The sequence below is a fragment of the Coregonus clupeaformis genome, chromosome 7 (assembly GCF_020615455.1).
Source record: "Coregonus clupeaformis isolate EN_2021a chromosome 7, ASM2061545v1, whole genome shotgun sequence".
NCBI classification, from domain to species: domain Eukaryota; kingdom Metazoa; phylum Chordata; class Actinopteri; order Salmoniformes; family Salmonidae; genus Coregonus; species Coregonus clupeaformis.
In genome coordinates this window covers 73,394,793-73,412,932 of record NC_059198.1, presented here as the reverse complement: position 1 = coordinate 73,412,932, position 18,140 = coordinate 73,394,793, and the positions used below count along the sequence as shown (strand labels likewise).

The 18,140-nt window shown below is 41.2% G+C and overlaps 2 protein-coding genes across 2 annotated transcripts in view; one reads left to right on the top strand and one right to left on the bottom strand.

Annotated features, from left to right (window-relative positions):
• LOC121570168 (transmembrane channel-like protein 5) overlaps window positions 1-7,450 on the bottom strand; it is a 48,961-nt gene extending 41,511 nt beyond the window's left edge. Inside the window, exons 1-3 of the mRNA XM_045221573.1 lie at window positions 7,303-7,450; window positions 6,919-7,088; window positions 6,747-6,822 (exon numbers count right to left, since the gene is read on the bottom strand). Coding sequence (XP_045077508.1) covers window positions 6,747-6,822; window positions 6,919-7,088; window positions 7,303-7,446 — 390 coding nt within the window. The 5' untranslated portion in view covers window positions 7,447-7,450. The remainder of the gene's footprint in view (window positions 1-6,746; window positions 6,823-6,918; window positions 7,089-7,302) is intronic.
• A 2,246-nt stretch (window positions 7,451-9,696) lies between these two features.
• LOC121570167 (apoptosis regulator BAX-like) lies at window positions 9,697-10,305 on the top strand. Its single transcript, XM_041881666.2, has one exon. It carries the CDS (start codon window positions 9,697-9,699, stop codon window positions 10,303-10,305), a length of 609 nt encoding a protein of 202 aa, XP_041737600.1.
• Window positions 10,306-18,140: the final 7,835 nt, after the last annotated feature.

The following is an 18,140-nucleotide window of genomic DNA, read 5'->3' as shown; positions in this document are numbered from 1 at the left end:
AATTGAGGCTGTTCTCAGGCAAAAGGAGGTGCAACTCAATATTAGGAATGTGTTCTTAATGTTTTGTACACTCAGTGTCTATAGTACTAGACTAGTTTATAACATAAATGTGCACCACAGTTCTTTTTTAATGACCCTTTAACCACTACTACTAATTTGATGGTTGTAGACATCAATTGTCCCATTAACAATCATCCATATTAGCAAACCTATTTCAAACTTCACATTTCTCTAGTATAGGCTAGTTATCGTAATGAACGATATCAGCCAAATGCCTGTGATTAGTGGTCGGTATGGTCAGTGTTGATCATCCCAACTCCAATATGAGTATAGTCTATTATAGTATAGTAAGGACAGCTGTACTTGTAGAGGTATAGTAGTATAGTATAGTATAGTAAGAACAGCTGTACTTGTAGAGGTATTCTTCACAGTATAGTAATATCGTATATTATAGTATAGTAAGGACAGCTGTACTTGTAGAGGTATTCTCCATAGTATAGTTTAATATAGTATAGTAAGGACAGCTGTACTTGTAGAGGTATTCTCCACAGTATAGTATAGTTTAATATAGTATAGTAAGGACAGCTGTACTTGTAGAGGTATTCTCCACAGTATAGTAATATAGTATAGTATAGTATAGTAAGGACAGCTGTACTTGTAGAGGTATAGTAGTATAGTATAGTATAGTATAATATAGTATAGTAAGGACAGCTGTAATTGTAGAGGTATTCTCCACAGTATAGTATTATAGTATAGTATAATATAGTATAGTAAGGACAGCTGTACTTGTAGAAGTTTTCTCCACAGTATAGTAATATAGTATAGTATAATATAGTATTATTATTATCTTTTTAAATTACCCTTTAAACTTCTACTACTAGTTTGATTGTTGTAGCCATCAATTGTCCCATTAACAATCATCCATATTAGCAAACTTATATATTCAAACTTCACATTTCTCTAGTATAGGTTAGTTATCGTAATGAATGAGCCAAATGCCTGTGATAAGTGGTCGGTATGGTCAGTGTTGATCATCCCAACTCCAATATGAGTATAGTATATTATAGTTTAGTAAGGACAGCTGTACTTGTAGAGGTATAGTAGTATAGTATAGTATAGTAAGGACAGCTGTACTTGTAGAGGTATTCTCCACAGTATAGTATAGTTTAATATAGTTTAGTAAGGACAGCTGTACTTGTAGAGGTAGTCTCCAGAGTATAGTAATATAGTATAGTATAATATAGTAAGGACAGCTGTACTTGTAGAGGTATATTAGTATTGTATAGTTTAGTATAGTAAGGTAAGGACAGCTGTACTTGTAGAGGTATTCGCCAAGGTATAGTACAGTAGTATAGTATAGTAAGGACAGCTGTACTTGTAGAGGTATTCTCCACAGTATAGTAATACAGTATAATCTAGTACGGACAACTGTCCTTGTAGAGGTATTCTCCACAGTATAGTATAATATAGTATAGTAAGGACAGCTGTACTTGTAGAGGTATTCTCCACAGTATAGTATAGTAGTATAGTATAATATAGTATAGTAAGGACAGCTGTACTTGTAGAGGTATTCTCCACAGTATAGTAATATAGTATAATATAGTACGGACAACTGTACTTGTACAGGTATTCTCCACAGTATAGTAAGGACAGCTGTACTTGTAGAGGTATTCTCCACAGTATAGTATAGTATAGTATAGTAAGGACAGCTGTACTTGTAGAGGTATAGTAGTATAGTATAGTATAGTAAGGACAGCTGTACTTGTAGAGGTATAGTAGTATAGTATAGTATAGTATATTATAGTATAGTAAGGATAGCTGAACTTGCAGAGGTATTCTCCACAGTATAGTAATATAGTATATTATAATATAGTAAGGACAGCTGTACTTGTAGAGGTATTCTCCACAGTATAGTATAGTTTAATATAGCATAGTAAGGACAGTTGTACTTGTAGAGGTATTCTCCACAGTATAGTATAGTATAGTTTTAATGGTTAATATTTTTTTTTAGTTTTATAGTTAATAATTTTAATGGTAGGTTTATTTGAACAGTGAGAGACAGAATAACAACAAAAAAATCCAGAAAAACGCATGTCAAAGTATTTAGTCAGCCACCAATTGTGCAAGTTCTCCCACTTAAAAAGATGAGAGAGGCCAACTATGACAGACAAAATGAGAATTTTTTTCCCAGAAAATCACATTGTAGGATTTTTAATGAATTTATTTGCAAATTATGGTGGAAAATAGGTATTTGGTCAATAACAAAAGTTTCTCAATACTTTGTTATATACACTTTGTTGGCAATGACACAGGTCAAACGTTTTCTGTAAGTCTTCACAAGGTTTTCACACACTGTTGCTGGTATTTTGGCCTATTCCTCCATGCAGATCTCCTCTAGAGCAGTGATGTTTTGGGGCTGTCGCTGAGCAACATGGACTTTCAACTCCCTCCAAAGATTTTCTATGGGGTTGAGATCTGGAGACTGGCTAGGCCACTCCAGAACCTTGAAATGCTTCTTACAAAGCCACTCCTTCGTTGCCAGGGTGGTGTGTTTGGGATCATTGTCATGCTGAAAGACCCAGCCACGTTTCATCTTCAATGCCCTTGCTGATGGAAGGAGGTTTTCACTCAAAATCTCACGATACATGCCCCCATTCATTCTTTCCTTTACACAGATCAGTCGTCCTGGTCCCTTTGCAGAAAAACAGCCCCAAAGCATGATGTTTCCACCCCCATGCTTCACAGTAGGTATGGTGTTCTTTGGATGCAACTCAGCATTCTTTGTCCTCCAAACACGACGAGTTGAGTTTTTACCAAAAAGTTATATTTTGGTTTCATCTGACCATATGACATTCTCCCAATCCTCTTCTGGATCATCCAAATGCACTCTAGCAAACTTCAGACGGGCCTGGACATGTACTGGCTTAAGCAGGGGGACACGTCTTGCACTGCAGGATTTGAGTCCCTGGCGGCGTAGTGTGTTACTGATGGTAGGCTTTGTTACTTTGGTCCCAGCTCTCTGCAGGTCATTCACTAGGTCCCCCCGTGTGGTTCTGGGATTTTTGCTCACCGTTCTTGTGATCATTTTGACCCCACGGGGTGAGATCTTGCGTGGAGCCCCAGATCGAGGGAGATTATCAGTGGTCTTGTATGTCTTCCATTTCCTAATAATTGCTCCCACAGTTGATTTCTTCAAACCAAGCTGCTTACCTATTGCAGATTCAGTCTTACAGCGACTTACAGGAGCAATTAGGGTTAAGTGCCTTGCTCAAGGGCACATCGACAGATTTTTCACCTAGTAGGCTCAGGGATTAGAACCAGCGACCTTTCGGTTACTGGCACAACGCTCTTAACCACTAAGCTACCTGGCCATAGTGGAGTTTGGAGTGTGACTGTTTGAGGTTGTGACAGGTGTCTTTTATACTGATAACAAGTTCAAACAGGTGCCATTAATACAGGTAACGAGTGGAGGACAGAGGAGCCTCTTAAAGAAGAAGTTACAGGTCTGTGAGAGCCAGAAATCTTGCTTGTTTGTAGGTGACCAAACACTTATTTTCCACCATAATTTGCAAATAAATTCATAAAAAATCCTACAATGTGATTTTCTGGATTTTTTTTCCTCAATTTGTCTGTCATAGTTGACGTGTACCTATGATGAAAATTACAGGCCACTATCGTCTTTTTAAGTGGGAGAACTTGCACAATTGGTGGCTGACTAAATACTTTTTTCCCCCACTGTATTTGACCCCTCTGCAAAACATGACTTAGTACTTGGTGGCAAAACCCTTGTTGGCAATCACAGAGGTCAGACGTTTCTTGTAGTTGGCCACCAGGTTTGCACACATCTCAGGAGGGATTTTGTTCCACTCCTCTTTGCAGATCTTCTCCAAGTCATTAAGGTTTCGAGGCTGACGTTTGGCAACTCGAACCTTCAGCTCCCTCCACAGATGTTCTATGGGATTAAGGTCTGGAGAATGGCTAGGCCACTCCAGGACCTTAATGTGCTTCTTCTTGAGCCACTCCTTTGTTGCCTTGGCCGTGTGTTTTGGGTCATTGTCATGCTGGAATACCCATCCACGACACATTTTCAATGCCCTGACTGAGGGAAGGAGGTTCTCACCCAAGATTTGACGGTACATGGACCCGTCCATCATCCCTTTGATGCGGTGAAGTTGTCCTGTCCCCTTAGCAGAAAAACACCCCCAAAGCATAATGTTTCCACCTCCATGTTTGACGGTGGGGATGGTGTTCTTGGGGTCATAGGCAGCATTCCTCCTCCTCCAAACACGGCGAGTTGAGTTGATGCCAAAGAGCTCGATTTTGGTCTCATCTGACCACAACACTTTCACCCAGTTCTCCTCTGAATCATTCAGATGTTCATTGGCAAACTTCAGACTGCCCTGTATATGTGCTTTCTTGAGCAGGGGGACCTTGCGGGCACTGCAGGATTTCAGTCCTTCACGGCGTAGTGTGTTACCAATAGTTTTCTTGGTGACTATGGTCCCAGCTGCCTTGAGATCATTGACAAGATCCTCCCGTGTAGTTCTGGGCTGATTCCTCACTGTTCTCATGATCATTGCAACTCCACGAGGTGAAATCTTGCATGGAGCCCCAGGCCGAGCGAGATTTACAGTTGTTTTGTGTTTCTTCCATTTGCGAATAATCGCACCAACTGTTGTCACCTTCTCAGCAAGCTGCTTGGCGATGGTCTTGTAGCCCATTCCAGCCTTGTGTAGGTCTACAATCTTGTCCCTGACATCCTTGGAGAGCTCTTTGGTCTTGGCCATGGTGGAGAGTTTGGAATCTGATTGATTGATTGCTTCTGTGGACAGGTGTCTTTTATACAGGTAACAAGCTGAGATTAGGAGCACTCCCTTTAAGAGTGTGCTCCTAATCTCAGCTCGTTACCTGTATAAAAGACACCTGTTAGCCAGAAATCTTTCTGATTGAGAGGGGGTCAAATACTTATTTCCCTCATTAAAATGCAAATCAATTTATAACATTTTTGACATGCGTTTTTCTGAATTTTGTTGTTGTTATTCTGTCTCTCACTGTTCAAATAAACCTACCATTCAAATTATAGACTGATCATTTCTTTGTCAGTGGGCAAACGTACAAAATCAGCAGGGGATCAAATACTTTTTTCCCTCACTGTATAATATAGTACGGACAACTGTACTTGTAGAGGTATTCTCCACAGTATAGTATAATATAGTATAGTAAGGACAGCTGTACTTGTAGAGGTATTATCCACAGTATAGTATAGTATAGTAAGGACAGCTGTACTTGTAGAGGTATTCTCCACAGTATAGTATAGTGTAGTATAGTATAGTAAGGACAGCTGTACTTGTAGAGGTATAGTAGTATAGTATAGTATAGTATAGTAAGGACAGCTGTACTTGTAGAGGTATCTCCACAGTATAGTAATACAGTATAGTATAATATAGTACGGACAACTGTACTTGTAGAGGTATTCTCCACAGTATAGTATAGTATAGTATAGTAAGGACAGCTGTACTTGTAGAGGTATTCTCCACAGTATAGTATAGTATAGTATAGTAAGGACAGCTGTACTTGTAGAGGTATTCTCCACAGTATAGTAATATAGTATAGTATAATATAGTACGGACAACTGTACTTGTAGAGGTATTCTCCACAGTATAGTATAGTATAGTATAGTATAGTATAGTAAGGACAGCTGTACTTGTAGAGGTATTCTCCACAGTATAGTATAATATAGTATAGTAAGGACAGCTGTACTTGTAGAGGTATTCTCCACAGTATAGTATAGTATAATATAGTACGGACAACTGTACTTGTAGAGGTATTCTCCACAGTATAGTAATATAGTATAGTATAATATAGTATGGACAACTGTACTTGTAGAGGTATTCTCCACAGTATAGTATAGTATAGTATAGTATAGTATAGTATAGTATAGTATAGTATAGTAAGGACAGCTGTACTTGTAGAGGTATTATCCAAGTATGGTATAATATAGTTTAGTAAGGACAGCTGTACTTGTAAAGGTATTCTCCACAGAATAGTAATATAGTATAGTATAATATAGTACGGACAGCTGTACTTGTAGAGGTATATTAGTATAGTATAGTTTAGTATAGTATAGTAAAGTAAGGACAGCTGTACTTGTAGAGGTATTCTCCAAGGTATAGTATAGTAGTATAGTATAATATAGTATAGTAAGGACAGCTGTACTTGTAGAGGTATTCTCCACAGTATAGTAATATAGTATTGTATAATATAGTACAGACAACTGTACTTGTAGAGATATTCTCCACAGTATAGTATAATATAATATAGTATAGTAAGGACAGCTGTACTTGTAAAGGTATTCTCCACAGTATAGTATAGTATAGTATAGTAAGGACAGCTGTACTTGTAGAGGTATTCTCCACAGAAGGATCCCAGCAGACGAAGTCTACTATGACCAGCCGGTACACATCCTGACCAACATACGACTCCCAGCACTGTAGGACACACGCGCACACACGCGCGCACACACACGCACACATGCACACACACACACGCACACACATGCACGCACACGCACGCACACACATCACAAAAATACACTTAGTGCAGAATAGAAAGAGGTTTCCTCAAGTCACTGGGTCGCACCCTATTCCCTACATAGTGCACTACTTTTGACCACTACTACCCTATAGGCCCTGGTCAAAAGTAGTGCACTATAAAGGGAATAGGGCGCCATTTGTACTAGTTCTTACCGAGACGTTGCTGGGGACCAGTGCTAACCAGTAGTAACACAACACCGCTAGGATAGACACCTTCAGCATTGCATTCCTACAGTCACAGTAGAGGAAAATAACATGTTACCTACTACTGAGGGTCGGGGGTGTGTAGCTGTGTGTGTGTGTGTGTGTGTGTGTTACGTGTTACCTGAGTACAGTGACGTAGAGGCGCGTGTGTTCGCTATCGTAGCGCTCCAGTCTCTGTGTGTGTGCGTAGAGTAGTGATATGAAGGTGTTCAGGACACACACTCCTACAGGCAGCAGCAGAGACCAGGCCTCTGTCAGGACATCCTCTGGACTGGGGGACGCTACCACACACTGGAGGAACACACACACACCGCATGGACGCACACACACACACATCGCATGGACGCATACACACACAAACACACACCACATGCACAGTAAACATACATATTTACAGAGGTAGTTCCAGGTGACAGTACAACACATCACACTGTGTGTCTGTGTGAGTGTGTGTTAGAGTGTATGTGTGTGTGTGTGTGTGTGTGTATATGAGCGTGCTACTGACCTGCAGGTTGTGTTGACAGAGGTAGTAGACAGCCAGACAGGCACCAGTAGCCAGACAGACAGACAGAAGCCAGACAGCCAGAAGGACCAGACAGGCGACATCCTGTCTGATACAGACAGCTCTCTCTCCACTCTGCTCTCCCATAGAGACTCCTAGACAAAAACAGCTATTAAGATGGGCACAAGTGTGTGTGTGTGTGTGTGTGTGTGTGTGTGTTTCATTCTGTCTGTTCCCCCAGCCCCCCAGGATGCCTTTTGCATGCAATAGCCTACTCAACGGAGCTACAAGTCAACAGTTAGAGGTTTCAATACAAATCGACAGTTAGAGGTTTCAATACAAATCGACAGTTAGAGGTTTCAATACAAATCGACAGTTAGAGGTTTCAATACAAATCGACAGTTAGAGGTTTCAATACAAATCGACAGTTAGAGGTTTCAATACAAATCAACAGTTAGAGGTTTCAATACAAATCGACAGTTAGAGGTTTTCAATACAAATCGACAGTTAGAGGTTTTCAATACAAATCGACAGTTAGAGGTTTCAATACAAATCGACAGTTAGAGGTTTCAATACAAATCGACAGTTAGAGGTTTCAATACAAATTAACAGCTAGAGGTTTCAATACAAATCGACAGCTAGAGGTTTCAATACAAATTGACAGTTAGATGTTTCAATACAAATCGACAGTTAGAGGTTTCAATACAAACCGACAGTTAGAGGTTTCAATACAAATCGACAGTTAGAGGTTTCAATACAAATTAACAGCTAGAGGTTTCAATACAAATCGACAGCTAGAGGTTTCAATACAAATTGACAGTTAGATGTTTCAATACAAATCGACAGTTAGAGGTTTCAATACAAACCGACAGTTAGAGGTTTCAATACAAATCAACAGTTAGAGGTTTCAATACAAATCGACAGTTAGAGGTTTCAATACAAATCGACAGTTAGAGGTTTCAATACAAATCGACAGTTAGAGGTTTCAATACAAATCAACAGTTAGAGGTTTCAATACAAAACAACAGAGGTTTCAATAAAAGTCAACAGTTAGAGGTTTCAATACAATTATGCAGACTCTTCGCTGTTACTCTCATTAAATCGGCGTCTAGTCAAAAGAAGTGTACTGTATAAGGCAGTGTTTCTCTACTCCTGTCCTCCAGTACCCCCAACACCACACATTTCTGTTGTGGCCCCGGACAAGCACACCTGATTTAACTTGTCAACTAATCATCTGTCACACCCTGGCTCTGGGACTCTATTTGTTGAGCCAGGGTGTGTTCATTCTATGTGTTTATTTTCTATGTTGGGGGTTCTAGTTCTTCATTTTCTATGTTTGCCTGAGTGACTCCCAATCAGAGGCAACGAGTTCAGCTGTTGGCTGGTTGTCTCTGATTGGGAGCCATATTTAAACTGTCTGTTTTTCACTTTGTGTTTGTGGGTTTTTGTTCCGTGTTGGTCATTGTTACCAAGGACGTTACGAGTCGTTTGTTGTTTTGTTTCGTGCTTTAATTAAATAAAGTAACATGTTCGTTCATCACGCTGCGCATTGGTCTACTTCTCTCCCTGACGATCGTGACATCATCAAGCCCTCAATGAGTTGAATCAGGTGAGTTTGTCCGGGGCCACAACAGAAATGTATGCTGTTGGGGGTACTGGAGGACTGGAGTTGGGAAACACTGGTATACGGAATAGGGTGCCAGGCCTGGTCAAAAGTAGTGCACTAAATTAGGAATAGGGTGCCAGGCCTGGTCAAAAGTAGTGCACTAAATAAGGAATAGGGTGCCAGGCCTGGTCAAAAGTAGGGTGCTAAATAAGGAATAGGGTGCCAGGCCTGGTCAAAAGTAGTGCACTAAATAAGGAATAGGGTGCCATTTGGGACAGATTCTATTAATGTCCTTTTAAAAATATATATATTATTTTGGTTTGAACTCAAGCGTATTTGTCCATGCCTGAATGACAGTACACTCTACATACAGGCTGATGTGGCCTTCGCTCTACCTGTTAGACTGCATGGCTGGATGTCATAGATAGCAACCACACACACAGTCTTAGTTTCCCAGAAAAATACTTCCCTGTTCTGTTCTGTTCAGTCTGTGGTGGACAGTCTATTCTACTAGAGCGAACGGTGTAAACAGCCGTAACACTGGTTGATAAGACCACCACTACGTTATCTACGCATCTATCGAAACGTCTGAAGAAACAGACTTCTATCTGTATAGATCTCTGCCTAGAGGTTGTTGTTCAGGACAGGCTTCTCCAGAGGAAGACCAGCAACAGTAGTAGGACTTAAGAAGCAGTCTGTGATGAAAAACAACAAAGTGGCCACGTCGACACTTGTTTTGGTTAAACAGCAACAGTAGAACTTAAATTGCGACTGTAAGCGACTTCTCAGAGATGGCAGACGTTGGAGAGAGAGAGGAAACAGGCGGCGGAGAGGAGGCTTGCGGTGAAGTCGGAGGTGAAGATTGTGTCGTAGATGACAGAATAATGGAGCTAGCAGCCGTAATTCTGAGAGGCTACATTATAGAGAGGTTCAGAGCAGAAGGGATCCAGCTGTCTCCTGAAGAGCTGGGTGGAACACCCAGTGAACTACAGGATCATGGGTTAAAAAAGATGGTGGACATGCTACTGGAGACTACTGAGGAACTAAACAGAAATGCTGAGCTTCAACACTTAATAAGTGAAGTCCAGGTCAATTGTATCCAGGATGTGTTAATTTCAGTGGCCAAGGAGATATTTACAGATGGAATCAACTGGGGCAGAGTGGCATCCCTTAATCTCCTGGCCTACACGTTTATTCACAAAGCACACACACAGAACCAACCCCAAGTCATGGTTAACATTATCAACTGGGTTCTACAGTTCATCAGGGAAAACCTTAACTCTTGGATCAGTCAGGAAGTAAGGAAAGCGGTCCGAAAGGTGGCATGGTGGTGTAGCGTGACGCTCCTGGCTTCACTGGCTTGTGCTGCAGCCATCGCATACTGGAGGAAGCATCGCTGAGCTCTTCACAGGGAGAAGTGCTGCGGCCATAGCATACTGGAGGAAACATCGCTGAACTCTTCACAGGGAGAAGTGCTGCAGCCATAGCATACTGCAGGGTGTATAAGTTCATATATAAAACAACGCAAGATTCAAGACTACGTGCATTTCAGTTAAAATTATTGTACCAAATTCTTGCCACTAACGAGTCACATGACACCAGGGAGGGAAAATGGCTAATTGGGCCCAATTTGGACATTTTCACTTAGGGGTGTACTCACTTTTGTTGCCAGCGGTTTAGACATTAATGGCTGTGTGTTGAGTTATTTTGAGGGGACAGCAAATGTACACTGTTATACAAGCTGTACACTCACTACTTTACATTGTAGCAAAGTGTCATTTCATCAGTGTTGTCACATGAAAAGATATACTCAAATATTTACAAAAATGTGAGGGGTGTACTCACTTTTGTGAGATACTGTAATACAGATTCAATGTGTTTTTTTTTCTTAGGGGGTAGATCAGCTTTAATATTGCAGATAGATTGTAACTTCCATCAATGTAATTGTCTGCATCACTTCCAATCCCCCATATGTTTTTTTTTTCTCTCGCATATATACACTGCTCAAAAAAATAAAGGGAACACTTAAACAACATATCCTAGATCTGAATGAATGAAATAATCGTATTAAATACTTTTTTCTTTACATAATTGAATGTGCTGACAACAAAATCACACAAAAATGATCAATGGAAATCAAATGTATCAACCCATGGAGGCCTGGATTTGGAGTCACCCTCAAAATTAAAGTGGAAAACCACACTACAGGCTGATCCAACTTTGATGTAATGTCCTTAAAACAAGTCAAAATGAGGCTCAGTAGTGTGTGTGGCCTCCACGTGCCTGTATGACATCCCTACAACGCCTGGGCATGCTCCTGATGAGGTGGCGGATGGTCTCCTGAGGGCTCTCCTCCCAGACCTGGACTAAAGCATCCGCCAACTCCTGGACAGTCTGTGGTGCAACGTGGCGTTGGTGGATGGAGCGAGACATGATGTCCCAGATGTGCTCAATTGGATTCAGGTCTGGGGAACAGGCGGTCCATAGCATCAATGCCTTCCTCTTGCAGGAACTGCTGACAAACTCCAGCCACATGAGGTCTAGCATTGTCTTGCATTAGGAGGAACCCAGGGCCAACCGCACCAGCATATAGTCTCACAAGGGGTCTGAGGATCTCATCTCGGTACCTAATGGCAGTCAGGCTACCTCTGGCGAGCACATGGAGGGCTGTGCGGCCCCACAAAGAAACACCATGACTGACCCACCGCCAAACCGGTCATGCTGGAGGATGTTGCAGGCAGCAGAACGTTCTCCACGGCGTCTCCAGACTCTGTCACGTGCTCAGTGTGAACCAGCTTTCATCTGTGAAGAGCACAGGGCGCCAGTGGCGAATTTGCCAATTTTGGTGTTCTCTGGCAAATGCCAAACGTCCTGCACGGTGTTGGGCTGTAAGCACAACCCCCACCTGTGGACGTCGGGCCCTCATACAACCCTCATGGAGTCTGTTTCTGACCGTTTGAGCAGACACATGCACATTTGTGGCCTGCTGGAGGTCATTTTGCAGGGCTCTGGCAGTGCTCCTCCTGCTCCTCCTTGCACAAAGGCGGAGGTAGCGGTCCTGCTGCTGGGTTGTTGGCCTCCTCCACGTCTCCTGATGTACTGGCCTGTCTCCTGGTAGCGCCTCCATGCTCTGGACACTACGCTGACAGACACAGCAAACCTTCTTGCCACAGCTCGCATTGATGTGCCTTCCTGGATGAGCTGCACTACCTGAGCCACTTGTGTGGGTTGTAGTCTCCGTCTCATGCTACCACTAGAGTGAAAGCACCGCCAGCATTCAAAAGTGACCAAAACATCAGCCAGGAAGCATAGGAACTGAGAAGTGGTCTGTGGTCACCATCTGCAGAACCACTTCTTTATTGGGGGTGTCTTGCAAATTGCCTATAATTTCCACCTGTTGTCTATTCCATTTGCACAACAGCATGTGACATTTATTGTTAATCAGTGTTGCTTCCTAAGTGGACAGTTTGATTTCACAGAAGTGTGATTGACTTGGAGTTACATTGTGTTGTTTAAGTGTTACCTTTATTTTTTTGAGCAGTGTATATACAGTGGGGAGAACAAGTATTTGATACACTGCCGATTTTGCAGGTTTTCCTACTTACAAAGCATGTAGAGGTCTGTAATTTTTATCATAGGTACACTTCAACTGTGAGAGACGGAATCTAAAACAAAAATCCAGAAAATCACATTGTATGATTTTAAAGTAATTAATTTGCATTTTTTTGCATGACATAAGTATTTGATCACCTACCAACCAGTAGGAATTCCGGCTCTCACAGACCTGTTAGTTTTTCTTTAAGAAGCCCTCCTCTTCTCCACTCATTACCTGTATTAACTGCACCTGTTTGAACTCGTTACCTGTATAAAAGACACCTGTCCACACACTCAATCAAACAGACTCCAACCTCTCCACAATGGCCAAGACCAGAGAGCTGTGTAAGGACATCAGGGATAAAATTGTAGACCTGCACAAGGCTAGGATGGGCTACAGGACAATAGGCAAGCAGCTTGGTGAGAAGGCAACAACTGTTGGCGCAATTATTAGAAAATGGAAGAAGTTCAAGATGACGGTCAATCACCCTCGGTCTGGGGCTCCATGCAAGATCTCACCTCGTGGGGCATCAATGATCATGAGGAAGGTGAGGGATCAGCCCAGAACTACACGGCAGGACCTGGTCAATGACCTGAAGAGAGCTGGGACCACAGTCTCAAAGAAAACCATTAGTAACACACTATGCCGTCATGGATTAAAATCCTGCAGCGCACGCAAGGTCCCCCTGCTCAAGCCAGCGCATGTCCAGGCCCATCTGAAGTTTGCCAATGACCATCTGGATGATCCAGAGGAGGAATGGAAGAAGGTCATGTGGTCTGACACACCAATGGTGGAACAAGCTCCCTCACGACGCCAGGACAGCGGAGTCACTCCCCACCTTCCATAGACACTTGAAACCCCACCTCTTTAAGGAATACCTGGGATAGGATAAAGTAATCCTTCTACCCCCCTTACCCCACCCCGCAAAAAATTATTTAAAAAATAAATAACATATTGTAAAGTGGTTATCCCACTGGCTATAAGGTGAATGCACCAATTTGTAAGTCACTCTGGATAAGAGAGTCTGCTAAATGAAGTAAATGTAAATGTAAAAATAGAGCTTTTTGGTCTAAACTCCACTCGCCATGTTTGGAGGAAGAAGAAGGATGAGTACAACCCCAAGAACACCATCCCAACCGTGAAGCATGGAGGTGGAAACATCATTCTTTGGGGATGCTTTTCTGCAAAGGGGACAGGACGACTGCACCGTATTGAGGGGAGGATGGATGGGGCCATGTATCGCGAGATCTTGGCCATCAACCTCCTTCCCTCAGTAAGAGCATTGAAGATGGGTTGTGGCTGGGTCTTCCAGCATGACAACGACCCGAAACACACAGCCAGGGCAACTAAGGAGTGGCTCCGTAAGAAGCATCTCAAGGTCCTGGAGTGGCCTAGCCAGTCTCCAGACCTGAACCCAATAGAACATCTTTGGAGGGAGCTGAAAGTTCGTATTGCCCAGCGACAGCCCCGAAACCTGAAGGATCTGGAGAAGGTCTGTATGGAGGAGTGGGCCAAAATCCCTGCTGCAGTGTGTGCAAACCTGGTCAAGACCTACAGGAAACGTATGATCTCTGTAATTGCATACAAAGGTTTCTGTACCAAATATTAAGTTCTGCTTTTCTGATGTATCAAATACTTATGTCATGCAATAAAATGCAAATGAATTACTTAAAAATCATACAATGTGATTTTCTGGATTTTTGTTTTAGATTCCGTCTCTCACAGTTGAAGTGTACCTATGATAAAAAATAGACCTCTGCATGCTTTGTAAGTAGGAAAACCTGCAAAATCGGCAGTGTATCAAATACTTGTTCTCCCCACTGTATATGTGTGTGTATATATATATATATATATATATATATATATATATACACACACATATACATATATATATATATATATATATATATACATACATATCCTTTAAAAATATATATATTTCCCTTTATTACTTTCCAACCCCACCATCCCTTCCCTAATTGGAGTAAACTAGTGAACAACAATGCTTAGGCCTCTACTTCATGCTTATACATACTATATACATATTATGGACACAGTCAATAATTATATTTTGTTTGTTTTTACTCCTGAACTTCCTCCGATCATTTTCATGATGTCCATCTGGTATGCTTCTATATGCCATATCTTTCTCACTGTGCTCTTTCACAAAAGCTCACAATATATAACCTATATACTTATTATGGACACAGCATGTCTTACACTAGTTATCTTGTTGTTATTAGTTGTTGTTATTAGTCCCATCCTTCAGCTCCATTCCACACCTCCCATCTATCTCTTAACACCATCCATATTGGATTTCTATTTGCCATATATATTTCAACTGTACTGTGATGTTTTACAAAAGTTCTGAACCTTTCTATTCTCATTGTTTCTACAGTTTGTGAATTGAAAATAAACATTTTTGCTAAAAGTATTTTTATATTATTGATCGATTGACTATGACTTTTCAGATCACCCAGTAGTGCTATCTGCAGGGTCAGCTCCATGCAAATATTGCAATCCTTCAGCCATTCCTGGACCTGTGTTCAGAAACAAGCTACAAATGGACAGTACCAAAACAAATGATCTAATGATTCTGTCTCTTCACAGCCAAATCTGCAGAGCTGGGAAGATTGTATCCCCCATACAAATAACATGCTATTGGTAGCAAGAATTTTATATAATAATTTAAATTGAAAAATTCTAAGTTTTGAATCCAGCGTCGTTTTGCGTATCAGTTCATAAACACTATGCCATGGAATCGGTACGTCAAAAATCTCTTCCCAACTATTTTGCAATCTATATGGGACGGCTGTCAATCTTTTGGTCCTTAAATTAAACTGGTAAACTTTTTTATTTATCACAATTTTCTTTAACCAATTATGTTCTTTAATGCAAGGGCGACAGACAAGTTCCTTACTTTTTTCTACTTCCACTTTCCTCTTCCATTTTTGCGATAATGCTGCAATTATTTGGTTGTAATTTTGGGTAGAGCAGACATTTCCATATGTTTTTGTTAGCTGCATAACTCCACCATTCCTACCGATAATATCATTTACGAAGATTATACCTTTTTTAAACACTTTCTCAAAAAATAACGGTTTTTTATCAATTAGTATATTTGAGTTTAACCACAATATTTGTTGCAATATTTGTTCTGTCATTTCTGGAGGATTCAATTGAAATTGCAACCAACTTTCTATGGCTTGGTTTAGAAATAATGATATTTGGGAGATGATTTCCTTTTCAAATACCTGAAAGTGAGGGGTTGTAATCTGAATAAAGGGAAAAAGTCCGTTCTTGAACATTGGGTGAGACAATCTTACTAGTTTGCTAGAGAACCAGTTCGGATTTAAGTATAATTTTTGTATGACTGAAGGTTTTAGTGATAGGTCTAATGCTTTAATATTTAATAATTTCTGTCCTCTGAATTCATATTCATCATATAAATAGGCCCGTTTAATTGTGTCTGGCTTGCCGTTCCAAATAAAATGGAATATTTTTTTCTCATATAATTTCAAAAACTGTTCGCTAGGCGTAGGCAAGACCATATGCAAATACAGTGGGGATAAAAAGTATTTAGTCAGCCACCAATTGTGCAAGTTCTCCCACTTAAAAAGATGATAGAGGCCTGTAATTTTCATCATAGGTACACGTCAACTATGACAGACAAATTGAGAGAAAAAAAATCCAGAAAATCACATTGTAGGATTTTTCATGAATTTATTTGCAAATTATGGTGGAAAATAAGTATTTGGTCACCTACAAACAAGCAACATTTCTGGCTCTCACAGACCTGTAACTTCTTCTTTAAGAGGTTCCTCTGTCCTCCACTCGTTACCTGTATTAATGGCACCTGTTTGAACTTGTTATCAGTATAAAAGACACCTGTCCACAACCTCAAACAGTCACACTCCAAACTCCACTATGGTCAAGACCAAAGAGCTGTCAAAGGACACCAGAAACAAAATTGTAGACCTGCACCAGGCTGGGAAGACTGAATCTGCAATAGGTAAGCAGCTTGGTTTGAAGAAATCAACTGTGAGAGCAATTATTAGGAAATGGAAGACATACAAGACCACTGATAATCTCCCTCGATCTGGGGCTCCACGCAAGATCTCACCCCGTGGGGTCAAAATGATCACAAGAACGGTGAGCAAAAATCCCAGAACCACACGGGGGGACCTAGTGAATGACCTGCAGAGAGCTGGGACCAAAGTAACAAAGCCTACCATCAGTAACACACTACGCCGCCAGGGACTCAAATCCTGCAGTGTCCCCCTGCTTAAGCCAGTACATGTCCAGGCCCGTCTGAAGTTTGCTAGAGTGCATTTGGATGATCCAGAAGAGGATTGGGAGAATGTCATATGGTCAGATGAAACCAAAATAGAACTTTTTGGTAAAAACTCAACTCGTCGTGTTTGGAGGACAAAGAATGCTGAGTTGCATCCAAAGAACACCATACCTACTGTGAAGAATGGGGGTGGAAACATCATGCTTTGGGGCTGTTTTTCTGCAAAGGGACCAGGACGACTGATCCGTGTAAAGGAAAGAATGAATGGGGCCATGTATCGTGAGATTTTGAGTGAAAACCTCCTTCCATCAGCAAGGGCATTGAAGATGAAACGTGGCTGGGTCTTTCAGCATGACAATGATCCCAAACACACCACCCGGGCAACGAAGGAGTGGCTTCGTAAGAAGCATTTCAAAGTCCTGGAGTGGCCTAGCCAGTCTCCAGATCTCAACCCCATAGAAAATCTTTGGAGGGAGTTGAAAGTCCGTGTTGCCCAGCGACAGCCCCAAAACATCACTGCTCTAGAGGAGATCTGCATGGAGGAATAGGCCAAAATACCAGCAACAGTGTGTGAAAACCTTGTGAAGACTTACAGAAAACGTTTGACCTGTGTCATTGCCAACAAAGGGTATATAACAAAGTATTGAGAAACTTTTGTTATTGATCAAATACTTATTTTCCACCATAATTTGCAAATAAATTCATTAAAAATCCTACAATGTGATTTTCTGGATTTTTCTTTCTAATTTTGTCTGTCATAGTTGACGTGTACCTATGATGAAAATTACAGGCCTCTCTCATCTTTTTAAGTGGGAGAACTTGCACAATTGGTGGCTGACTAAATACTTTTTTCCCCCACTGTAGGTAAACTGGGATAATAATAAAGAGTTAATCAGGGTGATTTTTCCACAAATTGACAGGTATTTACCTTTCCATGGTAGCAAGATCTTATCTATTTTTGCTAACAGATTAAATGTGTTACTAATGAGTGAGTCTAAGTTATTACTCAGCTTCCCTTTTCAATGGCTTGGACTGATGCACGATAGCAACCAAAGCCCATGTAAGTCTGTTTAGAACATTCCATCACTGGTTACTCTGAAAGTTCCTCATATTGCCATTGGCTCCGGCCTCAGGGCCTATGGTGCCAACCTTGGAAAAGTAATTCCAATTTCTACTATTTCCTCTATTACTAATAGGGACAGGCCAAATGGGGCAGTTATATCACATGAGGTTAATTAGGGAAGATGGGCTCGTGGTAATGGCTGGAGTGGAATGGTATCAAATACAACAAACACATGGTTTCCATTCGTGCCGTTCCAGACATTATTGTGAGCCGTTCTCCCCTC

Excerpts from the sequence above, each read along its gene's own strand:
- LOC121570167 (XM_041881666.2), top strand. The coding sequence starts at position 9,697 with ATGGCAGACGTTGGAGAGAGAGAGGAAACAGGCGGCGGAGAGGAGGCT.